General features: G+C 40.2%; 1 protein-coding gene across 1 annotated transcript in view; it reads left to right on the plus strand.

The window, feature by feature from the left end:
• Positions 1-27677, plus strand: part of CFAP91 (cilia and flagella associated protein 91) — a 146687-nt gene that overhangs the window by 88744 nt on the left and 30266 nt on the right. Inside the window, exons 11-16 of the mRNA XM_060009902.1 lie at positions 6726-6842; positions 8300-8371; positions 9556-9702; positions 12003-12224; positions 15871-16019; positions 16579-16670. Of these exons, the coding sequence (XP_059865885.1) occupies positions 6726-6842; positions 8300-8371; positions 9556-9702; positions 12003-12224; positions 15871-16019; positions 16579-16670 (799 nt within the window). The remainder of the gene's footprint in view (positions 1-6725; positions 6843-8299; positions 8372-9555; positions 9703-12002; positions 12225-15870; positions 16020-16578; positions 16671-27677) is intronic.

Raw genomic sequence — 27677 nt, forward strand, 5'->3', positions numbered from 1 at the left:
TTGATCTTTGCTATCGTTTCCTTCATTTCTTTTTCATTTATTTCTGATCTGATCTTTATGATTTCTTTCCTTCTGCTAACTTTGGGTTTTTTTATTCTTCTTTCTTTATTGCTTTAGGTGCAAGGTTAGGTTGCTTATTCGACATGTTTCCTGTTTCTTAAGGTGGGCTTGTATTGCTATAAACTTCCCTCTTAGAACTGCTTTTGTTGCATCCCATAGGTTTTGGGTCATTGTGTCTCCATTGTCATTTGTTTCGAGGTATTTTTTTATTTCCTCTTTGATTTCTTCAGTGATGTCTTGGTTATTAAGTAGGGTATTGTTTAGCCTCCATGTGTTTGTATTTTTTACAGATCTTTTCCTGTAATTGATATCTAGTCTCCTAGCGTTGTGGTCAGAAAAGATACTTGATACAATTTCAATTTTCTTAAATTTACCAAGGCTTGATTTGTGACCCAAGATATGATCTATCCTGGAGAATGTTCCATGAGCACTTGAGAAAAATGTGTATTCTGTTGTTTTTGGATGGAATGTCCTATAAATATCAATTAAGTCCATATTGTTTAATATATCATTTAAAGCTTGTGTTTCCTTATTTATTTTCATTTTGGATAATCTGTCCATTGGTGAAAGTGGGGTGTTAAAGTCACCTACTATGAATGTCTTACTGTCGATTTCCCCTTTTATGGCTGTTAGTATTTGCCTTATGTATTGAGGTGCTCCTATGTTGGGTGCATAAATATTTACAATTGTTATATCTTCTTCTTGGATCGATCCCTTGATCATTATGTAGTGTCCTTCTTTGTCTCTTCTAATAGTCTTTGTTTTAAAGTCTATTTTGTCTGATATGAGAATTGCTACTCCAGCTTTCTTTTGGTTTCCATTTGCATGGAATATCTTTTTCCATCCCCTCACTTTCAGTGTGTATGTGTCCCTAGGTCTGAAGTGGGTCTCTTGTAGACAGCATATATATGGGTCTTGTTTTTGTATCCATTCAGCCAATTTGTGTCTTTTGGTGGGAGCATTTAGTCCATTTCCATTTAAGGTAATTATCGATATGTATGTTCCTATTCCCATTTTCTAAGTTGTTTTGGGGTCATTAATGTAGGTCTTTTCCTTCTCTTGTGTTTCTTGCCTAGAGAAGTTCCTTTAGCATTTGTTGTAAAGCTGGTTTGGTGGTGCTGACTCTCTCAGCTTTTGCTTGTCTGTAAAGGTTTTAATTTCTCCATCAAATCTGAATGAGATCCTTGCTGGGTAGAGTAATCTTGGTTGCAGGTTTTTCTCCTTCATCACTTTAAATATGTCCTGCCACTCCCTTCTGGATTGCAGAGTTTCTGCTGAAAGATCAGCTGTTAACCTTATGGGGATTCCCTTGTGTGTTATTTGTTGTTTTTCCCTTGCTGCTTTTAATATGCTTTCTTTGTATTTAATTTTTGATAGTTTGATTAATATGTGTCTTGGCATATTTCTCCTTGGATTTATCGTGTATGGGACTCTCTGTGCTTCCTGGACTTGATTGACTATTTCCTTTCCCATATTAGGGAAGTTTTCAACTATAATCTCTTCAAATATTTTCTCAGTCCCTTTCTTTTTCTCTTCTTCTTCTGGGACTCCTATAATTTGAATGTTGGTGGGTTTAATGTTGTCCCAGAGGTCTCTGAGACTGTCCTCAGTTCTTTGCATTCTTTTCTCTTTATTCTGCTCTGCAGTAGTTATTTCCACTGTTTTATCTTCCAGGTCACTTATCCGTTCTTCTGCCTCAGTTATTCTGCTATTGATCCCATCTAGAGTATTTTTCATTTCATTTATTGTGTTGTTCATCGTTGTTTGTTTCATCTTTAGTTCTTCTAGGTCCTTGTTAAATGTTTCTTGCATTTTTTCTATTCTATTTCCAAGATTTTGGATCATCTTTACTATCATTATTCTGAATTCTTTTTCAGGTAGACTGCCTATTTCCTCTTCATTTGTTAGGTCTGGTGGGTTTTTATCTTGCTCCTTCATCTACGGTGTGTTCTTCTGTCTTCTCATTTTGCTTATCTTACTGTGTTTGGGGTCTCCTTTTTGCAGGCTGCAGGTTCGTAGTTCCTGTTGTTTTTGGTGTCTGTCCCCAGTGGCTAAGGTTGGTTTAGTAGGTTGTGTAGGCTTCCTGGTGGAGAGGACTAGTTCCTGTGTTCTGGTGGATGAGGCTATATCTTGTCTGTCTGGTGGGCAGGTCCACGTCTGTTGGTGTGTTTTGGGGTGTCTGTGGACTTATAATGATTTTAGGCAGCCTCTCTGCTAATGGGTGGGGTTGTGTTCCTGTTTTGCTAGTTGTTTGGTATAGGGTGTCCAGGACTGTAGCTTGCTGGTCGTTGAGTGAAGCTGGGTGCTGGCGTTGAGATGGAGATCTCTGGGAGATTTTTGCCATTTGATATTATTTGGAGCTGGGAGGTCTCTTGTGGACCAGTGTCCTGAAGTTGGGTCTCCCACCTCAGAGGCACTGACTCCTGGCTGCAGCACCAAGAGCCTTTCATCCACACAGCTCAGAATAAAAGGGAGAAAAAGTAGAGAGAAAGAATTAGTAGAAGTAGGAAGAAAGAAAGGAAGGAAGGAAGGAAGGAAGGAAGAAAAAAGAAAGAAGGAAAGAAGGAAAGAAAGGAGGGAGGGAGGGACGGTGGGAGGAAGGAAGGAAGGAAAAAAGAAAGAAAGAAGATAAAGTAAAATAAAGTAAAATATAATAAAGTTATTAAATTAAAAAATAATTTTAAAAAACTAAAAAAAAAAAATGGACGGATAGAACCTTAGGACAAATGGTGGAAGCAAAGATATGCAGACAAAATCTTATACAGAAGCATACACATACACACTCACAAAAAGAGGAAAAGGGGAAAAAAATCATAAATCTTGCTCTCAAAGTCCACCTCCTGAATTTGGGATGATTCGTTGTCTAAAGGAGGGGAAGAAAGAAAGAAAGAAGATAAAGTAAAATAAAATAAAGTTTTTAAAATTAACTATTAAGAAAAAAAAAAAGACGGACGGATAGAACCCTATGACAAATGGTGGAAGCAAAGCTATACAGACAAAATCTCACCCGGAAGCATACACATACACACTCAGAAAAAGAGGAAAAGGAGGAAAAAATCCCAAATCTTGCTCTCAAAGTCCACCTCCTCAATTTGGGATGATTTGTTGTCTATTCAGGTATTCCACAGATGCAGGGTACATCAAGTTGATTGTGGAGATTTAATCCGCTGCTTCTGAGGCTGCTGGGAGAGATTTCCCTTTCTCTTCTTTGTCCTCACAGCTCCCAGGGGCTCAGCTCTGGCTTTGGCCCTGCCTCTGCATGTAGGTCGCCGGAGGGCGTCTGTTTTTTCGCTCAGACAGGACGGGGTTAAAGGAGCTGCTGATTCGGGGGTTCTGGCTCACTCAGGCCGGGGGGGAGGGCGGGCCACGGAGTGCGGGGCGGGCCTGTGGCGGCAGAGGCCGGCGTGACGTTGCACCAGCCTGAGGCCCGCTGTGCGCTCTCCTGGGGAAGTTGTCCCTGGATCCCAGGAACCTGGCAGTGGCGGGCTGCACAGGCTCCCCAGAAGGGAGGTGTGGATAGTGACCTGTGCTTGCACACAGGCTTCCTGGTGGCGGCAGCAGCCCCAGTGTCTCTTGCCCGTCTCTGGGGTCCGCACTTTTAGCCGTGGCTCGCGCCCGTCTCTGGAGCTCCTTTAAGCAGGGCTCTTAATCCCCTCTCCTCGCGCACCAGGAAACAAAGAGGGAAGATAAAGTCTCTTGCCTCTTCGGCAGGTCCAGACTTTTCCCCGGACTCCCTCCCGGGTAGCCGCGGTGCACTAACCCCTTCAGGCTGTGTTCACGCTGCCAACCCCAGTCCTCTCCCTGCGCTCCGACCAAAGCCCGAGCCTCAGCTCGCAACCCCGCCCGCCCCGGCGGGTGAGCAGACAAGCCTCTCGGGCTGGTGAGTGCTGGTCGGCACCGATCCTCTGTGCGGGAATCTCTCCGCTTTGCCCTCCATACCCCTGTTGCTGTGCTCTCCTCCGCGGCTCCAAAGCTCCCCCACTCCGCCACCCGCAGTCTCCGCCCACGAAGGGGCTTCCTAGTGTGTGAAAACCTTTCCTCCTTCACAGCTCCCTCCCACTGGTGCAGGTCCCATCCCTATTCTTTTGTCTCTGTTTTTTCTTTTTTTCTTTTGCCCTATCCAGGTACGTGGGGAGTTTCTTGCCTTTTCGGAGGTCTGAGGTCTTCTGCCAGCGTTCAGTAGGTGTTCCATAGGAGTTGTTCCACGTGTAGATGTATTTCTGGTGTATCTAGTGGAGCCAAAACCACTGTAGTCACCCAGGTGATCATTGGAAACACTTCCACATGTCTTCAGAACACAGTACTTTTATCTGCATTAAAAACCTGTTCAGGGGCTTCCCTGGTGGCGCAGTGGTTGAGAATCCGCCTGCTGATGCAGGGGATACGGGTTCGTGCCCCGGTCCGGGAGGATCCCACGTGCCGTGGAGCGGCTGGGCCCGTCAGTCATGGCCACCGAGCATGCGGGTCCGGAGCCTGTGCTCTGCAACGGGAGAGGCCACAACAGTGAGAGGCCCGCGTACTGAAAAAAAGAAAAAACAAAAACAAAAAATCCTGTTCAGGCAGATATCCTTTCTCCTCAATGATTTTCTTAGTGGTGTCTGGGAACGTATCTTCTGCCTGTTGGTCAGCAGAAGCTGCTTCTCCTGTTATCTTGCTTTAAGCCAAACCTCCTTCTAAAACTATCAAACCATCCTTTGCTGGCATTAAATTCTCCAGCTTTAGATCCTTCACCATCCTTTTACTTTAAGTTCTCCTATAATGACTTCACTTTTTCTTGAATCATATTACAGTCTATAGGTATGCCTTTCATCCTGCACCCACATGAAAGCTGCATTTTCAACATGCGATAAAAAGGTATTTTGCAAAGATCGCAAGGTTTTCACATCTGCTGGTGTAGCTACAGTGATGGCTTCATGAATTTCTTTGTCTTTTTTCACAATGGTCCTTACGCTGGATTCATTTATCTTGAAATGGTGGGCAACTGCAGCTGCAGGCCTCAAGTTACGGTGTATATCAAGGAATTCAACTTTTTCTTGTAATGTCACGACTCTTCTCTGCTTCTTGGGAGCACTCCCACCGTCACTAGTGGCACTTCGTATGGCTCCCATAGTGTTACTCAGTGTTTACAGTATTGCACTAAACACAACGAAGAATATACAAGAACTGCTAGAGACCACTTGTTACCATGACATGCAATTTACTGGAGAGATGAACTCATAGATGATTAGTGTCACCCTACATTTTAAGTGGATACTAGCAACACTTGAGCTCACAGCAGAAGCAATAAAAGGTAGTCATGAAATTATTACAGTAGTATAGTATCTACTACAGTTACTTTTATGCAGTTATGATTTAACACTGCATCTTTACATATGTTTACATTTCTTTTGACTTTGAATAACACCATGTTTGGTCTGTAAGTGTTTATGTGCATAAGTTTTGATAAATTTTAAGTTTTTATAGATTTTGTGTATTTTATGGTAGTAAATGATAAAATAGACTAATATCTACATATATTTTATGCATTCATGACATACCTAACTTTTTCAATATTTCTGGGCTATGTGGTTTGTCTGCAAGTTTTTAAAAATTGTCAAAAATCTCCCCAAATTTTTCTAATATATTTATTGAAAAAAAATCTATGTATAAGTGGATCCATGCAGTTCAAACCTATGTTGTTCAAGGGCAAACTGTACTTTTAAACTGCTGCTGCTTCCTGTTGATTCATTAGTTTGGATTATCATAGAGCTATTATATATATTTGCCATCAGATTTATTTTCAGGAAACTCGGATGCTCTGTTACAACCACAATAATTGGATGTGGTTCCAAATTTTACTCATAATTTTCATATTTTTATTAATTTCAAGTCTTGGCTTAGTGCTTTATCACTTATTTAAGTGTTTTATCATTTATTTGTGTTTTTATGGAAAAAATAATATAAAAATTATGTGATGAAAAAGTAATGGAAGTGTGATTTTAAAATCACAGAGATCAGAATTTTTGATACTTTTAAGTTAAAAAGTATCCCGCTATATATGAAAATGGAACTGATGAACAAAATCTTATGTGTAATTTTGGCAGGATTTTTGATGATCAAAAGTAAGAAAATAAAGTGCATGTTTAAACAGAAACACATACACTCTTCCACAAGGAACCATATTCAAAAATCCTGATGTGTAGGATTTCAAGCCCAAAGTAAAGCTCTCTTCACTTTGAGATAATTGCCATTTAATGCCCCTTAGTTCCCCCATAACAACAAAACATACTAAATATTTCAGTCATTTACTACACAGGACAATTTTCTATTGCCCAGGCAGTCATTTAAAACAGCAAATTAGCTCATGTGGAACGGTAGGAGTTGGGGGTTTTGCTTGCATATACACATGACAGAACCTTTCAAAAACTCAAAAAAAAAAAAAATGTTTAAAGTCTCCAAAACTTTTGATTAAAATGGATACACCTAGAATATGTTTCATGTTTGTTCAGTGGTTAACTTATGCATGGGAATATCATAGGTGCACCCTGGTTTGGACTTTCTCAAACCGTCCTAGCATGGCCATAGAGAAAATTCTTTCTGACTGATATTCAGATCTGTGGCCTAGATTTGGTAGTGGGAAAAAAATACAAAGGTAAGAAATGACACTCACTGGTGTGTTATTTCAGGCACTGTTGGAAAAGAAGAATAAGGGCCCCGAAGCAAAGAAACCATTGCGTTTTCTTCAAAGAAAGCCAATACCTCAACCTCGACTTCCAACTCCAACTTTGGAGATGAATTCCAATGTAAGTTTGAAGGTTCTTTTATGTGAAAAGCTAAATTCAGTATTGCTGTTTATTCTTCAGATAGTTTGGGTTAAAAACAAACCTAACGTAAGTGTTCATTTCCCAAGATCTGACTTACGTTGCCTTTATCCTTATGTTTCAAATGCACACACAAAAACAAGCAAAATGAAATGAAATCTAAAGTCAATCCTTTTCAAGAATAAAAACACAAAGAAGAAAATCTTCCCAAGAAAAATTGGCATCAGAAGGTAATTCTGATGTACATCAAATAAAAAAAAAAGAAGATCGAATTATGATCATTTACTGTAACTGTCTTCCCACATGAGGAAGTGGCTGACGACAGCTGGAATTAGAGAGGAATGCAATACCAGAGGTGACATCAAGACTGGCTCAGAGAGTTCACCCTGACCAGGGCCGTACCTCACCTTTGCAGGGCCCCAGACTCAGTTTGGTCAACATTCCATAGTTGGTTTGGATTTAAAGGACTGACTCAGACTAAACCTACAAGAAACTGCTGGAGATGCCACAACGCAAATTTGTCACTTTACGGAGAGAAATATAACTGCCTGGTATATCAGGATATTGTTCTTGGGAGGTCAGCTTGTTATCTCCCAATACAGGGCCGTTCTCACAAGAAGCCAAATTGTACAGAAGGTTGTTGTGCTTTGTCAGAGGGAGGGGAGTTGACGGGAGATCTCACTAGCACCTCCGATAGCTCTGATGTCTCTGGAGGGACTGGAATGCTCCCGCTGACTGGACACGATGTGCTTCTGGGCAGTGTCCCCTTTTCTAGACTTTGTGCCGACCACTGCCTGTGGTTAACACGTTGTCATTCACGAGTGTTAATGCCATTGATTCCACTGTTGATTACTTTTGCATTCAGAGGGGCTTTAAGTAAATTTGCAGACTCTGATCTTTCTGCTTTTGACATACACTTATTTAAGGTGATTTTTATAGATAGCTGATCTTATCCATTATGTTCTTATTTTACCAGTTTAGCTAAATTCTTGTGAAAAGCACCTCATTTTCGACTCTGATATAGACCAGCTGTATTCATTGTCTACGCATGATCAAACATGAAAATACTATTGCAAAAGGGATTTATTAGCAATACTTACTTCTTCAAGAAAGATTTTGCTGGAAAGGAATATAGAAAAAGTGAAAATGGCTTAATTTGTAAGGATACCATGACAGTGGGTGAATTTTTTGCTTCTGATGTAATTTATTAATGATAACTTATTTATAATGAAAAATAACAATGCATTTTAACAATACAGTAAGTAACATTTAAAGTTCTATAAGTTCAAAGAGGGATGATGTTTTATTCTCTTTAAATCCTTCTGGCATCTAGCTTTTTGCTCGATATAAATCTTTTGCTTGATATAAATCTTCAAAAAAGTATTTGATGCTGACTGCTACTGTCCTCAAGCTGCTTGGTTCTCCCTTTGTTCTTTTAGGAAGAAGAAGATATAGAAATGGCTGTGATCTACCTTCAAAAGTTACTCCGGGGCAGAGTCGTTCAGAACATGGTGTGTAGGGTACAACCACTGGCCCTGTTCTTCTCCTTTGAGAATAGATTTACAGAACGCATATGTGCTTGGTTCCTTGGGGTGACTTGCCTCTTGCACCCTGCTGTCCTATGGTACTGTGCTCTTGAGTTGCCATAGTTTGCCCGAGTGGCACAGTAACAAGGCAAGAAAGGACCGCCTGCTGTTTGCTGTAGTGTACCCAAGGCAGTGTGAAGCTAATGTCTTCCTTGGAATTGATAAATCCAGCAATTTTCATACCTGAATTTTGACCCTAAACATCACAAGCAGATTCTCTAATTTTCCACAAAGTTGTAATACAATTATCTGCGTTTGTATGTAGCTATCAATACCTGAATAATAAATGAAATAGCTAAGTAATAACTACAATTTTGAACTCTTACCATATGGTCACATTATATATTCTTTGCTCTACATATATCAGCTCTTTTTCTTTTTTTGTATCAATTACCCATTTTACAGGCAAGTAATATGAGTCTGAGGGGGATTATGTTAACTGCCAAATTCAACTCCGGTCTTCCTGACTAAAAGCTTTAGCCAGATTATTTGTGGCACTAGAGCAAGCTCACGCTTCAGTTTAAAAATGGACTGATATAAAGCCTCAGCTGAAACAGTTTTTCTCCCCAGACAGCTGTAACTCTTAAGAGACTCAGTTATGGTGAGTAAGTTCAGGGAGGCTGGATGAGCAACCTGTGTTCAGCATTATTCTCTATTCTCCTGCCAGTACTTCCCCGGGAGAAACACAGCAGTTAAGTTCAGACAGCAGATCCTGTATTCCAGATGAGGGGCAAATCTCTCGGAAAAGAAAATATGACCATGAAAAATACCACCCCCAGGCTTCTTAGGGAAGGAGCAGAGGAAATGAGGAGAAGGCTCTAGTTTCTTAACATGACCCTATAGTTGTCACCTTGTCTTTGAGAGGCATTTTAAGAAACTGAGTCGATAACTAACTAACCTGTAGCTAAGCTCCTTCTCTGCCTGAGCAGCTGAAGGTGCAGAGAAGAGGGCTGACCGCTAGCTCTGTGGCACACACCTGCTGTGTGGCCCCGAAAGGCAGAACAGAACCCTCTGTTGACAAGTGCCTCACAAGTCACTGTCTGCGAGGCCTCGTGCCTGGCACAACGGATGCTGATTTGAAAGGCTCTCTCTGATCTGACTTGACACAGATGTTTGAAGGAAAAGAGAAGCGACTGGAGTTGATCCAGGAGCTGCGCACCAGCCACGCACTGCAAGAAGAGGACAGGCTGGTGAAGAAAGCCGAGAAGCAGGTGACCCTGGCCTTGCAGCGACAGAGGAACCTGCACGAGCACAAGGTTCTTTCCTTTCCTTTCCTTTTCTTGTCCCATTTCGCCCTTGGTTTTTATTATTATACAAGCAACATTATAGTAACAATAAATGACGTGATGAAAAAGAAACACCCCCCCACAAGCCCAGCATTTTTCATCAATGGTGCTGCAGTCCAGAATTTGAGTGGGCTGTGCCCTCCCTGAATTGAGTCTGCTCTTAGTTTTTTATTTGCAAAACGAAAAGAAAAAACCCCCACAATTTTGAAAGGTTTTCTCTTCCTATCTTTCTTAAATATTTGGTGACTCTAATATATTTCAGCGGGAGCTTAGCAGAATGAATAAGTAATTAAAGCAATAAGAAAAAAGTGAGAAATGAGATTTTAAAAACTATCCACACTCATTTATGAGTTTTGGAGCTGTACATAGCTCATACTCCTTAAACTGCATATTAAATATGTTACTATGATATTCTGTGACTTTCACCGGGTCGTCTGAGCTCTGTGTGACTGACAATAGCTGCTAATTGCAGCTCTAACCTGACAACTGTAAATGTGTTTCCTACTTTCTTCTGGCATTTGTCTATAGACACATAGTATTTAATGTTGTTGACTACAGTGTAGATACACTTTTACTATCTGTCCCACTTATCTGTGAGTCAAAATGAAAAAGAACCAATTTGCACAGAGTTTAGTGTTACAAGAAAGTAAACTTGGGACTTCCCTGGCGGTGCAGTGGTTAAGACTCCGCACTTCCAATGCAGGGGGGCGTGGGTTCGATCCCTGGTTGGGGAACTAAGATCCCACATGCCGCGCAGTACGGCCAAACAAAAAGAAAGTAAACTTACAGCGAAGCTGTTACCTTTAGTAACAGTTAAGTTAACAAACAGTAAAGTTTGTTACCTTTAGTAACAAACGTAACTCTTGTGCTGTGAATTAGGCACAAACGTTAAGCAGCCTGGAAACGAGCACCACTTTATTCCTTTTACATGACAGCAGGACTGGGGATGGTCTCTGAGTGATGGGAGCTGGTTTGCAGGGAGGGAGGAAGAAAGCCACAGACTGTGAGACCCAGCAGAGGAACCAGAGAAAGAAGAGGAGAATGCAGACACTGGAGTCTCTAAATCTGGGCATCCCGGAGCCCTGGGAATGATGGAGACGGGCTGCACTTCTGTTCAGATAGGGAGCAGAATGCCCTGGCAGCAGAATACCCAGGACCTGGACGGAAAAATGTCCTCCTTGGCCCCTTCTGGTTTCTGATTATAGACTTTAGCAGCTACAGCTAAGACAATCCAGGATTTTCAACCCATCTACCTCATTTAGTGGATAAATACTTGATAGACATCATGACAGCTAAGAGCTAAGGGAGGAATTAATGGGAAGAACTGTCACATAGCCACAAACTCACCCTGCTTGCCTTCAGCTGTTCCTGGATACACCAGTAAGATGCAGGCATCTGGGGGAGTGGGCACCCCACGGGTACCTACAGCAATGCCGATCCTCTCATTTTCTCCTTCTCTCATATTGAGGGAGAACCGTCAGTGTGAGAGCAGCAAGTGCCTGGGAGAAGAGCCTTTTCCCCTTATCCCTGAGGATAGGAGCAGGAGCACAGTACAATCTTCTCAAACACTTTTGTTCCCCCGGTGCCAAAGCCAGCACAGAGAGATCCATAAATAGATACTGTGGCTTACTCCTGGCCAAGAACTCTAGGCCCCTAGCCCTTATTTTACCTCAGTGATTACACAGACATGTAGGCTTGTTTCCTGCTCTGTTTCAAAGATAGTTCTTACTGACTTTGAAATTATTTAAATGAATAAACAGTACTAAGGTTTTCTACTTTCATGTTACCGAAGATCTTAAAATTCCCCAAACTTGTGTTAAAGGACAAAGCATTGAAAAATTAAAAGGTATCATGAGTGAATTTTTAAGCGATTCTATTTTTTTGAACTCCAACATTATCTTTTAATAAAAATCTTGACATTTCCCTTCACGTCTGGGGAGACCCAAGCACTTTACCTTCTGGATAAAATTGAAAGAAAAAAAAAATTCTGTGTGGACACTAACAAATGTTTTGCTAAATCCCCTTTATAATTTGAAGACGATCATCCGTCAGTGACTGACTGAGCAATCTACTTTCTCAAGTCTAAGTTTGTATCGTAAGTTTTCCTAGTAAAACCCTTGGGATGCGGCCAGTCTGGAGATAATATTCCTAATAAAAACTAAGTGCATTCTGAAAGTGAAGTGACTGTCAAGGATAATCCAGCATCCCTCCTCATAAATCACCATTCTTAGTGGAATTTGTATCCTCATAGTTACATTATTATTTTTAAGGTGTCACTGATTGAAAACCATTTGGCTGGACTGGAAGGATGGGTGCTGGCAGACATGTTTGACTTCCTGTCCAAAGAGCTGGTGAGACTGCAGGAGGAGAGGAGGGTCCACGCCCTGGTCATGTTGGCCGAGAGGCAGCGCAGGATGCGTGAAGCCGAAGAGAGTGGCCGGCGCCAGGTGGAAGAGAGGCGCCTGCAGGAGGAGGACCAGATATTTAAGGAGGCAAGTGGGGACGTTGCCAGGAAACTCATGATATGAAATGACTTTCGTTTTTTGTTTTTCATTGTCTTCAACAAATAATGTATTGAGTTCCTATGGTATGCCCAGCACTGTGCAAAGGCACTGGGGCTACTTTGGAGGGAAAAACCAGGTGTGGCCCCTTCTCTCCTGGTGCTTAAATCCTATATAACATGCGAATAAGTGTAGGATCAGAAAATGTGTTAAGTTTCATGAAGGAAACAAATGGGGCCCGGTGACATATTTTGAAGAAGTCACTCTGCTTTGCTGTGTGAACAGGTTGTAGGGGAGGACAGGGTGGAAACAAGGAGACCTGGAAGGAGACTGATGAAGTAACTCAGGCCAGAGTGAGAAATGGGGTAAAGTCAAGTATGATGTCCAGTTTCCGGTGTCAGTGAGTGGGGAGGTGACGGTTCTATTTACTGAGGCGGGAAAGCTGAGGGTGTAATAGGTTTAGGGGCAGGAGTGGAATGAATGACTTATATTAAGTTTGAGACATCTTAGTGGAGGTGGCATTTCAGCAGATGGATATACAAGATAGAGTTTCGAAGAGAGATTTTGACTAAAGATACAATCTTGGGAATTAGGAATGCCAGGCTGGTAAATTCGAATTCTGACCAAGACCCAATAGATGTGAAATTCCAAAGTGACCAAGATGCAAACTCAGAGGAAATCTGAGGAACCAGTAATACCTCAAAGCACTCTCACCCTCATCAAGTATACAAAAGCTCAAGTGTTAAAATGGGAGGGGATTTGTGAGGAAGATTTCTTTAAAGGGAGCTGTGCTGTGACTAATTCCCCCAAAAATCACAACCAGAGGTGGCGACGAGTACTTCCCCTTTCTTGGAGAGCTTGATGTGTATTCTTTCAGTTAGGGCGTCTCACCCCCGGAATGGAGAGGAGGAAGCTGGGCAGGCTGAGGGGAGGTGGGCACAGAAGAGGCTGCATGGGCGGCCAGCACACCCAGAATATGCTAAGGCAAAGGCTGTGTGAGTTTCCCTTGTGCGGATGCGGGCCACATGGGAAAGGCAGAAAGAGCCAACCTGGAACTTAAAAAAATTCCTATCTAAGAGGCTGTCTGAATTGTATTAATATATGTGGATAGTTTTGAGCTCCTCAAGTAAAAAAAAAAAAAAAAATGTTATGTCAAGTTGGGGTCTTCTTATTTGATCTGGGATTCAAAGGATTTACCCAATTCCCATGGAATTAGGATTGACCCCTGAATAGTATTTGGCATGTGTTTTTTCAGATAAGAAATTGATTAAAATTAAACAGACTTCCCATCCTCTATACAGCTTTAAAAAGTTTGGGTTAAAGCTTTTTAACTATAGTGTCATACAGCCTATAATAATAATTCATATTCTAGCTTCCTACCATCCTAACACATTTTTCCTTAAAAAGAGTTACTGAGGGCTTCCCTGGTGGTCCAGTGGTTGAGAGTCCGCCTGCCGATGCAGAGGACACGGGTTCGTGCCCCGGTCAGGAAAGATCCCACATGCCGCGGAGCGGCTAGGCCCGTGAGCCATGGCTGCTGAGCCTGCGTGTCTGGAGCCTGTGCTTCGCAACGGGAGAGGCCCCAACAGTGAGAGGCCTGCGTACTGCAAAAAAAAAAAAAGTTGCTGAAATGTAGAAATTTTTAGCAAACCAGAATTTACTATCCTCTACCTAATATCACTAAGGAAAAACCAGCTGGGATGGGAAGAACCAGTTGGGAGTGAGAATAAAAGGAAAGAGACAGAGGAACCACTATACTCAGAAACACGGAAAGGAAGAAGCTGGTGAGAGGCTTCTAGGAAGGTATCTCTTAAGTGGGAATGATCCCAGGAAATGTCAGCATGTCTAGGAGGGGCAAGAAAGGGTTAAGATGACCCTTCCAGCCTGATTTAAGGAACATTTATGTAAAAAATGTATCCATCTATGGACCCCAGCATCATTTAAATTCCCTATCTCCCATCATATGACCCTCTTAAAGATAAATATGCTTGCACATAAATATACCAAAACCAAGAAATGTACACGAGTAAATTTCCAGAAAAAAACATGTAGATATTGAGAAACATAGATACAGAAAGTCATAGACTCATATTTTAAACACATACACACTTTTGCACATCTATAAGTTAAGATACACTCACAAACATAAGCCCACATGCACAATATTAGCAGAGATGGGAGGTACACACATATAGCCACCCATACGTTTCCTTATTCACTTACGCACCTACAAGCACAAATGTGTCCAGAAACATACACATTTATAAAGATATATGTAAACACACAAGTACGTCTATTACTAGAGGTGAACCAAATTAAACTTTCCACCTCTGAACTATTACAAGACTCAACTGTCTAATCGTTCCATCTAGGTGTGACTTGTTTCCTGAATAAGTCTGTGGTCTCCATGGGAGCAGGCACATGCCTTCTACAGCACCAGCATAGCCCTCTGTACATAACAGACTTTAAGAAAATATATTTTGGTTGGTTGGTTGGTTGTTCGGTTGAACTGTATTAAACTGGTCATTGGGTCTCTCCCATAAGGAAAGCATAGGGATTCAAGGTTATGGACTTGGTGTTTTACAGGTAGCTATTCAGTAAACATTTCATATTCAGAGTCCTGCTGCAGTGCCAGTCAAGAAGCAGGTACTGAGTTGTTACTGAGTCCCAAGCATTATCTCAGACACAAAGAAATACACACACATTAAATAAAAAGTGCCCTTCCGCCAAAGCTCAAAATCTGTTGAGACAGAATGCATACAAAACTAAGTATGACACCCTCGATGCTTGTGATACTTCCTTGGTATCCATCTGTAAAACAGGTAAAACTAAACTGTATTATTTATGGTTGCAAACTTAGGGAGCACAGCCCTAAAGAATAGGAAGTCTTTACCATAAACTCATGAGCGTGGGAAGGGTCTGTGGTCAGGTAGAACTCACAGTGACCTCTGGGATCCTAGCAGTGGCTTGACCCTCATTCATTGCACTGGACATTTATGTGCTCTGCACTTTTCTAAATGTATAGTCTATATCCTTTCAAGAAAGCTTTAAAAAGCAGCAGCCCAGGGCTGAGAAGATAGTTAAAAAAATTCACCAGAGACCCAGGATCCTTCTAGCTTCCTGCTTTTCTGTCCCTTGGGTGTGACCCTCATGGCAGTTTAAGATGACTGGTGCTCCTGCATTTTGTCCCCATGAAATGAGAAATGAAAAGAGAGAAAAAAAAAAAGCTATGTCTTTCCCTGTAAGAATCCTTTAAGAGGAATAAAGAAAGGACATTGTGTAATACATCTTAGTCTCTGCCACAGTTAGGTAGCTTGACCAAATTACACTGCTGGTAAGAACAAAGCCAGGATCCAAAACAGGGTTATTGACTCAAGCCCATGATCCTTCTGCAGTGTTGTATCGCCCACCCCATAATTCTAAAATGAGCCAGATAGGTAGGGGCTTCCCAGAGTGGGTAGACAGGTGGATTAGAAACAGACTATCTGTAGTTTAAAAAAAAAAGAATAATGAATGAGGGGACTACTGATGAATGAAGTAGATGTACTAAAAAAGTCAACCAATATTCATGCATTTTTCTTGTGTACAGTGGTAGCATTCCTATTCTGAGTAACTGGAGTATTTTGGGGTTTTGCAGGTAATTAAAGTTCACCAAAGTACTGTAACTTCCTATCTGGAGGATATAATACTGAACACTGAAGAGAATACTGCAGAAGAACAAGCCAGGGCAGAAATAGAGAAGATGGCTGAGGAAATCAATGACATTGCTTATGAAATGGAAAGCCGGTGTGTACCAAGGGGACAGATGGTGGGATGGACAGCCTTTTGCTGTTACTCATATGTATTCTTCAAGAGCTTAAGATTTTACCACCAAGGAGAAACAAATATATAACTCATGCTTCAGTATGCATTGTTTTAGCAGCAGCCAGCAGGCCTGTACCTTTGTATGGTAAGAGCATCGGGAATAGAATTTTCAGTTATCCTCTGCAGTCTGGAGCACTTTCATATTTCTTACTTTTAGAATATCACAAAGCATGAAAGCAATGTGATTAAGTATGTCCAGTTTTACTTGGACATCACTGCAGAGTTTCTGGCTTCCATTTGTAAGTTGTATCTCTAACACTCCCGTCCTGGTAGGCAGGCTAAGTGAAGGACAAATTTGGATTTTCCATGGAGTTAACCAAACTCACCAGGAATGTGCTACTTCAGATCACTTAAGGAAAAGGCAGTGGTGGGATTTGAGCAGTGGAGTTCCTTACACAAACAAGGAGGATCCAAGTATAAATCGGCAGCTCAAGTAAGGCAACAAAGGAAATACTCGTTTAATTTGTTTTTTACTTTTTAGTCGAACTCAGCTTCAGTCAGAGGAGATCGTTGCCGAGTTGGTTTATAGTTTCCTGATCCCAGAGTTGCAAAAGGACTTTGTCAAAGAAAAAGGTAAGCCAATGCAAATGTTCCACGTGATGATCTGTTTTTTTTTAATTTTATTTATTTATTCATTCTTTTTTTTTTTTTTTTTTTTGCGGTACACGGGCCTCTCACTGTTGTGGCCTCTCCCGTTGCAGAGCACAGGCTCTGGACACGCAGGCTCAGCGGCCATGGCTCACAGGCCCAGCCGCTCCGTGGCATGTGTGATCTTCCCAGACTAGGGCACGAACCCGTGTCCCCTGCATCGGCAGGCGGACTCTCAACCACTGCGCCACCAGGGAAGCCCGTGATGATCTTTTTAAAGGTAGAAACTATTTTCAATATTCCAGAGATTTAAAGCTGAGCAGAGGTATGGGGAAAATTCTGAAGGAGAATCACTGCATTTTCTTATTTCAGAGGTCAGGTTCCCTCGATGCTGTCTGACTGCAGAATATAATCACCTCTAGTATGGATAGGTGCAGTTCTAATAAGTTTGATGGCGCGTCAAAATCCAAACCTTCTTGAAGAGGCAATTCCCGAGGGGTGGGATGGAGGGTTGGTGGTGGGGGGGAGGCTCGAGAGGGAGGGGATGTTATGTATACGTACAGCTGATTCATTTTGTCTACAGCAGAAACTAACACACCATTGTAAAGCAACTATACTCCAATTAAAAAAAAAAGAGGCAGTTCCCAAATTCCCAGAAGAGGTGTATTTTGGTGGTTGTTGTTGTTTTGGTTTGGTTTTTATTGAAATATAGTTGATTTACAATATTATGTTAGTTTCAGGTGTACAGCAAAGTGATTCAGTTTATATATATATCTTCTAATTCTTTTCCACTGTAGGTTATTACAAGATACTGAATTTTGTTCCCCAGGCTATACAGTGAATTGTTGTTTATCTGTTTTATATATACTTGCGTGGATATGTTAATCCCATACTCCTAATTTATCCCTCCCCCACCTCTTTCCCCTTTGGTAACCATAAGTTTGTATTTTGTAATTTGATTTTTTTTCAATGTAAAGCAAATGTTGAGAATATACAGGGTTTTCCAACTGTAGTAGCCTTTTGCAGGCAGGGCATGTGCAAGGCAGGTGTTGAAAAGCTGAGAAGCCTGACAGACCTAAATTGACTCTGCAGCTCTGCGTGAGTCACAATATCTCCTGTTCCTGCCAGGACTGATCTCAGTATAAATATCCTCACTTATCGTTTGCCAAAAGTGGCATGTTTTTAAAGATTGATGCTTTTAGTCGATAGAGAAGGAGAAAAAATATGTGTTTTTAAAAACAGTGTTCTTCCGGAGCTTTCAGACTATTGGTGACAGTCCTGATCCCAGAGGGAAGGATGCAACCAGAAGATTAATATTTAAGTGATAGGGAAGGAGGGAGGGAGGGAGGGAGACGCAAGAGGGAAGAGATATGGGAACATATGTATTTGTATAACTGATTCACTTTGTTATAAAGCAGAAACTAACACACCATTGTAAAGCAATTATACCCCAATAAAGATGTTAAAAAAATATATTTAAGTGAAATAAGAGCTTGGGAGGCTTTAGAGTTTGCAGGGGAATTCTAGACAGGTTTAAGAGAAGTGTTAATATTTAAGATCACGTAACCAGTGAGAAAGGAATGGTAGTTCTAATGCATTGGACAAGAACAAAGAAATATCTTGTTTTCCCATTACATGATTGTACTTTTTTAAACCAGTACCCACCCCAGCAATAAGCATCTAGTTTGTTCCCGGTGTGTTTTCGTATAAATAGCAGTGAACACCCTGGTCAGGCTTCGGAGAGTAAACTCCTAGCAGTACAGTGCTGGAAATAAGGTATGTGTGTTTTATATTTTGATAGATACCACCAAACTGCCCCCACAAAAAGATTGTTCTAATTCATACTCCCATCAACAGTGTATGATAGTGCCTCTACCAACAAAATTTAATTTTGTTAAATTAAATCAAATAATATTTTTCTGTCACCTTATATTATAAAAGGGATCTTATGTTTTCTAGATCCTTAAGAAAACATGCAACTCCTTGCTCCTTCTCCTCTGTCCAAGGTGAGGCCAACCTGCTTCAGATCAATTCCACCTGAGGGAACTGAAGGAGGGGGGGAAATCCTCTGTTTAATAGTTACTAGTTTGTGACCCCCCTCCCCAGCTTCTCCTGGCTCTGAGGGGAAGGAGCTGGAGGGGGCACGAGATGTAAAGGAATCAGTGGGACTTGTCTGTGGGCAAACTGAGCAAGTCCTAACTTCTTCCCTTTGTGTGGATGTAGCCCAAACGAAGAAAGCCACCTGGACAGGGAGCACACACTAGGGCCTTTTGTTTCTCGTTCCAAATAAGACATCCATGTGTTATACTCTTTACCCCAAATTAAGTAGTATTACATACAGACCGTTTGAGATATCTCATTATTAATTTTTATTTGGATGAATTAAAAAAAATTTTTTTATTGAGGTCTAGTTGATTTATAACATTAGTTTCAGGTGTACAACACAGTGATTTAAAATTTTATAGATTATACTCCATTTAAAGTTATCATAAAATATTGGCTATATTCCCTGTGCTCTACAATATATCCTTGTAGCTTATTTATTTTATATGTGGTAGTTTGTACTTCTTAATCTCCTACCCCTATCTTGCCCCTCCCAACTTCCCCTTTCCTCACTGGTAACCACTAGTTTGTTCTCTATATTTGAAGATCTGTTTCTGTTTTGTTAAATTCATTTGTTTGTTTGATATTTTTAGATTCCACGTGTAGTGAAAACATACAGTATTTGTCTTTGTCTGACTTACTTCATGAAGCATAATACCTTCCAGGTTGATCCATGTTGTTGTAAATGGCAAAATTTCATTCTTTTTATGGCTAGGTAGTATTCCATGGTGTGTGTGTGTGTGTGTGTGTGTTTACACACACACACACACACACACACACCATGTCTTTTTATCCATTCCTCTATTAATGAACACTTAGGTTGCTTCCATTTCTTGGCTATTGTAAATAATGCTGCTATGAACATTGGGGTACATGTATCTTTTCCAATTAGTATTTTCATTTCTTCAGATACATACCCAGGAGTGGGACTGCTGGATCATATGGTAGTTCTATTTTTACTTTTTTGAGGAACCTCCATACTGTTCTCCAAAGTGGTTGCATCAATTTAAATTCCCACTGACATTGCATGAGGGTTCCCTTTTCTCTACACCCTCTCGAACATTTGTTATTTGTGGTCTTTTTGATGATAGCCCTTCTGACAGGTGTGAGGTGATATCTCACTGTGGGTTTGATTTGCATTTCTCTGATGATTAGCAATGTTGAGCATCTTTACATGTGCCTGTTGGCCATCTATATGTCTTTTTAAAAAAATGTTTATTCAAGGGACTTCCCTGGCAGTCCAGTGATTAAGACTCTGCACTCCCACTGCAGGGGGTGTGGGTTTGATCCCCGGTAGATGAACTAAGATCTCGCATGCCACGGCCAAAAAAAAATGTTTATTCAAGTCGTCTGCCCATTTTAAATTGGGTTTGTTTTTCTGATATTGAGTTGTATGAGCTATTTATATATTTTGGATAATAATCCTTTATTGGTCTTATTATTTGCAAGTATTTCTCCCATTCAGTAAGTTGTCTTTTCATTTTGTCAATGATTTCCTTTGCTGTGCAAAAGCTTTTAAGTTTAATTAGGTCCCATTTATTTATTTTTGCTTTTCTTTCCTTTGCCTTAGGAGACAGAGCCAAAAAATATTGCTACAATTTATGTCAGTGTGTTCTGCCTGTGTTTTCTTCTAGGAGTTTTATGCTTTCTGCTCTTACATTTAGGTGTTTAATTCATTTTTCATTTAATTCATATATGGCCTTTATTATGTTGATGTATGTTCCCTCTACACCCACTTTGTGGAGGAGACGTTTTATCATAAATGGATGTTGAATTTTGTCAAAAGCTTTTTCTGCATCTATTGTGATGATCATATGGCTTTTATCCTTCAGTTTGTTTTTTAAATTTAATTTTTATTTTATATTAGAATATAGTTGATTTATCATGTTGTGTTAGTTTCAGGTGTACACCAAGGTGATTTAGTTATACATATACATATACCCATTCTTTTTCAGATTCTTTCCCCATATAGGTTATTACAGAATATTGAGTAGATTTCCCCGTGCTATACAGTAGGTCCTTGTTGGTTAGCTATTTTATATATAGTAGTGTGTTAATCCCAAACTCCTAATTTATCCCCCCCACACCATCTTTACCCTTTGGTAACCATAACTTTGTTTTTGAAGTTTGAGCCTGTTTCTGTTTTGTAAAGAAGTTCATTTGTATCATTTTTTTTATATTCCACATATAGGGGATATCATATGATATTTGTCTTTTGTCTGACTTCAGTTAGTATGATAATCTTCAGTTAGTATGATAATGCCATGTTTCTGAATATGGTATTATTTTTTAATGGCTGAGTAGTATTCCATTGTATATATGTACCACATGTTCTTTATCCATTCCTCTGTTGATGGACATTTAGGTTGCTTCGGTGTCTTCACTGTTGTAAATAGTGTTGCAATGAACTTGGGGTGCATGTATCTTCTTGAATTGTGGTTGTCTCCAGATATATGCCCAGGAGTGGGATTGCTGGGTCATATGGTAGTGCTATTTTTAGTTTTTTAAGGAACCTCCATACTGTTCTCCATAGTGGTTGTACCAATATAAATTCCCACCAACAGTGTAGGAGGGTTCCCTTTTCTCCACACCCTCTCCAGCATTTATTGTTCGTAGACTTTTTGATGACAGACATTATGGCCATTCTGGTGTGAGGAGGTACCTCATTGTAGATTTTTTTTTTTTTTACATCTTTATTGGAGTATAATTGCTTTACAATGGTGTGTTAGTTTCTGCTTTATAACAAAGTGAATCAGTTATACATATACATATGTTCCCATTATCTCTTCCCTCTTGTGTCTCCCTCCCTCCCACCCTCCCTATCCCACCCCTCTAGGTTGTCACAAAGCACCGAGCTGATCTCCCTGTGCTATGTGGCTGCTTCCCACTAGCTATCTATTTTACGTTTGGTAGTGTATATATGTCCATGCCACTCTCTCACTTTGTCACAGCTAACTCTTCCCCCTTCCCCATATCCTCAAGTCCATTCTCTAGTAGCTCTGTGTCTTTATTCCTGTCTTACCCCTAGGTTCTTCATGACATTTTTTTCCCTTAAATTCCATATATATGTGTTAGCATATGGTATTTGTCTTTCTCTTTCTGACTTACTTCACTCTATATGACAGACTCTAGGTCCATCCCCCTCATTACAAATAGCTCAATTTCGTTTCTTTTTATGGCTGAGTAATATTCCATTGTATATATGTGCCACATCTTCTTTATCCGTTCATCCGATGATGGACACTAAGGTTGTTTCCATCTCCGGGCTATTGTAAATAGAGCTGCAATGAACATTTTGGTACATGACTCTTTTTGAATTATGGTTTTCTCAGGGTATATGCCCAGTAGTGGGATTGCTGGGTCATATGGTAGTTCTATTTGTAGTTTTTTAAGGAACCTCCATACTGTTCTCCATAGTGCCTGTACCAACTCACATTCCCACCAGCAGTGCAAGAGTGTTCCCTTTTCTCCACACCTTCTCCAGCATTTATTGTTTATAGATTTTTGATGATGGCCATTCTGACTGGTGTGAGATGATATCTCATTGTAGTTTTGATTTGCATTTCCCTAATGATTAATGATGTTGAGCATTCTTTCATGTGTTTGTTGGCAGTCTGTATACCTTCTTTGGAGAAATGTCTGTTTAGGTCTTCTGCCCATTTTTGGATTGGGTTGTTTGTTATTTTGTTATTGAGCTGCATGAGCTGCTTATAAATTTTGGAGATGAATCCTTTGTCAGTTACTTCATTTTCAAATATTTTCTGCCATTCTGAGGGTTGTCTTTTGGTCTTATTTATGGTTTCCTTTGCTGTGCAAAACCTTTTAAGTTTCATTAGGCACCAATTGTTTGTTTTTATTTCCATTTCTCTAGGAGGTGGGTCAGAAAAGATCTTGCTGTGATTTATGTCATACAGTGTTCTGCCTGTTTTCCTCTAAGAGTTTGATAGTTTCTGGCCTTACATTTAGGTCTTTAATCCATTTTGAGCTTATTTTTGTGTATGGTGTTAGGGAGTGTTCTAATCTCATACTTTTATATGTACCTGTCCAGTTTTCCCAGCACCACTTATTGAGGATGCTGTCCTTCATCCACTGTACATTCCTTCCTCCTTTATCAAAGATAAGGTGACCATATATGTGTGGGTTTATCTCTGGGCTTTCTATCCTGTTCCATTGATCTATATTTCTGTTTTTGTGCCAGTAACATACTGTCTTGATTACTGTAGCTTTGTAGTATAGTCTGCAGTCAGGGAGCCAGATTCCTCCAGCTCCATTTTTCATTTTCAAGATTGTTTTGGCTATTCGGGGTCTTTTGTGTTTCCATACAAATTGTGAAATTTTTTTGTTCTAATTCTGTGAAAAATGCCAGTGGTACTTTGATAGGGATTGCATTGAATCTGTAGATTGCTTTGGGTAGTAGAGTCATTTTCACAATGTTGATTCTTCCAATCCAAGAACATGGTATATCTCTCCATCTATTTGTATCATGTTTAATTTCTTTCATCAGTGTCTTATAATTTTCTGCATACAGGTCTTTTGTCTCCTTAGGTAGGTTTATTCCTAGATATTTTATTCTTTCTGTTGCAGTGGTAAATGGGAGTGTTTTCTTAATTTCACTTTCAGATTTTTCATCATTAGTGTATAGGAATGCCAGAGATTTCTGTGCATTAATTTTGTATCCTGCAACTTTACCAAATTCATTGATTAGCTCTAGTAGTTTTCTGGTAGCATTTTTAGGATTTTCTATGTATCGTATCATGTCATCTGCAAACAGTGACAGCTTTACTTTTTCTTTTCCAATTTGGATTCCTTTTATTTCCTTCTCTTCTCTGATTGCTGTGGCTAACAGTTCCAAAACTATGTTGAATAAGAGTGGTGAGAGTGGGCAACCTTGTCTTGTTCCTGATCTTAGTGGAAATGCTTTCAGGTTTTCACCATTGAATAGGATTTTGGCTGTGGTTTGTCATATATGGCCTTTATTATGTTGAGGAAAGTTCCCTCTATGCCTACTTTCTGCAGGGTTTTCATCATAAATGGGTGTTGAATTTTGTCGAAACCTTTCTCTGCATCTATTGAGATGATCATATGGCTTTTCTCCTTCAATTTGTTAATATGGTATATCACGTTTATTGATTTGCGTATATTGACGAATCCTTGCATTCCTGGAATAAACCCCACTTGATCATGGTGTATGATCCTTTTAATGTGCTGTTGGATTCTGTTTGCTAGTGTTTTGTTGAGGATTTTTGCATCTACGTTCATCAGTGATATTTGCCTGTAGTTTTCTTTCTTTGTGACATCCTTGTCTGGTTTTGGTATCAGGGTGATGGTGGCCTTGTAGAATGAGTTTGGGAGTGTTCCTCGCTCTGCTGTATTTTGGAAGAGTTTGAGAAGGATAGGTGTTAGCTCTTCTCTAAATGTTTGATAGAATGTGCCTGTGAAGCCATCTGGTCCTGGGCTTTTGTTTGTTGGAAGGTTTTTAATCAGAGTTTCAATTTCTGTGCTTGTGATTGGTCTGTTCATATTTTCTATTTCTTCCTGATTCAGTCCTGGCAGTTGTGCATTTCTAAGAATTTGTCCATTTCTTTCAGGTTGTCCATTTTATTGGCATAGAGTTGCTTGTAGTAATCTCTCATGATCTTTTGTATTTCTGCAGTGTCAGTTGTTACTTCTCTTTTTTCATTTCTAATTCTATTGATTTGAGTCTTCTCCCTTATTTTCTTGATGAGTCTGGCTAATGGGTTATCTATTTTGTTTATCTTCTCAATGAACCAGCTTTTAGTTTTATTGATCTTTGCCATTGTTTGCTTCATTTATTTCTGATCTGATCTTTATGATTTCTTTCCTCCTGCTAACTTTGGGGTGTTTTTGTTCTTCTTTCTCTAATTGCTTTAGGTGCAAGATTAGGTTGTTTATTTGAGATGTTTCCTGTTTCTTAAGGTAGGATTGTATAGCTATAAACTTCCCTCTTAGAACTGCTTTTGCTGCAACCCGTAGGTTTTTGGTTGTCGTGTCTTCATTGTCATTTGTTTCGAGATATTTTTTGATTTCCTCTTTGATTCCTTCAGTGATCACTTCGTTATTAAGTAGTGTATTGTTTAGCCTGCATGTGTTTGTATTTTTTACAGATCTTTTTCTGTAGTTAATATCTAGTCTCATAACGTTTGGTCAGAAAAGATACTTGATACAATTTCAATTTTCTTAAATTTACCAAGGCTTGATTTGTGACCCAAGATATGATCTATCCTGGAGAATGCTCCATGAGCACTTGAGAAAAATGTGTATTCTGTTGTTTTTGGACAGAATGTCCTATAAATATCAATTAAGTCCATCTTGCTTAATGTATCATTTAAAGCTTGTGTTTCCTTATTTATTTTCATCTTGGATGATCTGTCCATTGGTGAAAGTGGGGTGATAAAATCCCCTACTATAATTGTGTTACTGTCAATTTCCCCTTTTATGGCTGTTAGTATTTGCCTTATGTATTGAGGTGCTCCTATGTTGGGTGCATAAATATTTACAATTGTTGTATCTTCTTCTTGGATTAATCCCTTGATCATTATGTAGTGTCCTTCTTTGTCTCATAATATTCTTTATTTTAAAGTCTATTTTGTCTTCTATGAGAATTGCTACTCCAGCTTTCTTTTGGTTTCTATTTCCATGGAATATCTTTTTCCTTCTCCTCACTTTCAGTCTGTTTGTGTCCCTAGGTCTGAAGTGGGTCTCTTGTAGACAGCATATATATGGGTGTTGTTTTTGTATCCATTCAGCCAGTCTGTGTCTTTTGGTGGGAGCATTTAGTCCATTTACATTTAAGGTAATTATCGATATGTATGTTCCTATTCCCATTTTCTAAGTTGTTTTTGGTTTGTTATTGTATGTCTTTTCCTTCTCTTGTGTTTCTTGCCTAGAGAAGTTCCTTTAGCATTTGTTGTAAAGCTGGTTTGGTAGTGCTGAACTGTCTCAGCTTTTGCTTGTCTGTAAAGGTTTTAATTTTTCCATCAAATCTGAATGAGAATCTTGCTGGGTAGAGTAATCTTGGTTGTAGGTTTTTCTCCTTCATCACTTTAAATATGTCCTGCCAGTCCCTCTGGCTTGCAGAGTTTCTGCTGAAAGATCAGCTGTTAACCTTATGGGGATTCCCTTGTGTGTTATTTGTTGTTTTTCCCTTGCTGCTTTTAATGTTTTCTTTGTATTTAATTTTGACAGTTTGACTAATATGTGTCTTGGCATGTTTCTCGTTGGTTTTATCCTGTAAAGGACTCTCTGTGCTTCCTGGACTTGACTGTTTCCTTTCCCATATTAGGGAAGTTTTCAACTATAACTCTTCAAATATTTTCTCAGTCCCTTTCTTTTTCTCTTCTTCTTCTGGGACCCCTATCATTTGAATGTTGGTGCGTTTAATGTTGTCCCAGAGGTCTCTGAGACTGTCCTCAGCTCTTTTCATTCTTTTTCTTTATTCTGCTCTGCAGTATTTATTTCCACTGTTTTATCTTCCAGGTCACTTATCCGTTCTTCTGCCTCAGTTATTCTGCTATTGATCCCCTTCTACAGTATTTTTAATTTCATTTATTGTGTGGTTCATCATTGCTTGTTTCCTCTTTAGTTCTTCTAGGTCCTTGTTAAATGTTTCTTGCATTTTGTCTATTCTATTTCCAAGATTTTGGATCATCTTTACTATCATTATTCTGAATTCTTTTTCAGGTAGACTGCCTATTTCCTCTTCATTTGTTAGGTCTGGTGGGTTTTTATTTTGCTCCTTCATCTGCTGTGTGTTTTTCTGTCTTCTCATTTTGCTTATCTTACTGTGTTTGGGGTCTCCTTTTTGCAGGCTGCAGGTTCGTAGTTCCCGTTGTTTTTGGTGTCTGTCCCTAGTGGCTAAGGTTGGTTCAGTGCGTTGTGTAGGCTTCCTGGTGGAGGGGACTAGTGCCTGTGTTCTGGTGGATGAGGCTGAATCTTGTCTTTCTGGTGGGCAGGTCCACGTCTGTTGGTGTGTTTTGGGGTGTCTGTGGACTTATTATGATTTTAGGTAGCCTCTCTACTAATGGGTGGGGTTGTGTTCCTGTCTTGGTAGTTGTTTGGCATAGGGTGTCTAGCACTGTAGCTTGCTGGTCGTTGAGTGAAGCTGGGTGTTGGTGTTGAGATGGAGATCTCTGGAAGATTTTTGCCGTTTGATGTTACATGGAGCTGGGAGGTGTCTTGTGGACCAGTCTCCTGAAGTTGGCTCTCCCACCTCAGAGGCACAGCACTGACTCCTGGCTGCAGCGTCAAGAGCCTTTAATCCACACGGCTCAGAGGAAGAGGGAGAAAACGTAGAAAGAAAGAAGGAAAGAAAGAGAATAAAATAAAATAAAATGAAGTACGGTAAAATAAAATAAAGTTATTAAATTAAAAAAAAATTTTTTTTAAAAAGTAAAACAAAAAAAACGGACGGACAGAACCCTAGGACAAATGGTGAAAGCAAAGCTATACAGACAAAGTCTCACACGGAAGCGTACACATACACACTCACAAAAAGAGGAATAGGGGAAAAAATAATAAATCTTGCTCTCAAAGTCCACCTCCTCAGTTTGGGATGATTCGTTGTCTATTCAGGTATTCCACAGATGCAGGGTACATCAGGTTGATTGTGGAGATTTAATCCACTGCTCCTGAGGCTGCTGGGAAAGATTTTCCTTTCTCGTTTGTTCTCACAGCTCCCGGGTTTCAGATTTGTATTTGGCCCCGCCTCTGCATGTAGGTCGCCGGAGGGCATCTGTTCTTCACTCAGACAGGATGGGGTTAAAGGAGCTGCTGATTCGGGGGCTCTGGCTCACTCAGGCCTGGGGGAGGGAGGGGTACGGAGGTGGGGCGAGCCTGCGGCGGCAGAGGCCAGCGTGACATTGCACCAGG

This window comes from Delphinus delphis, chromosome 4 (genome assembly GCF_949987515.2).
Source record: "Delphinus delphis chromosome 4, mDelDel1.2, whole genome shotgun sequence".
Classification (NCBI taxonomy): domain Eukaryota; kingdom Metazoa; phylum Chordata; class Mammalia; order Artiodactyla; family Delphinidae; genus Delphinus; species Delphinus delphis.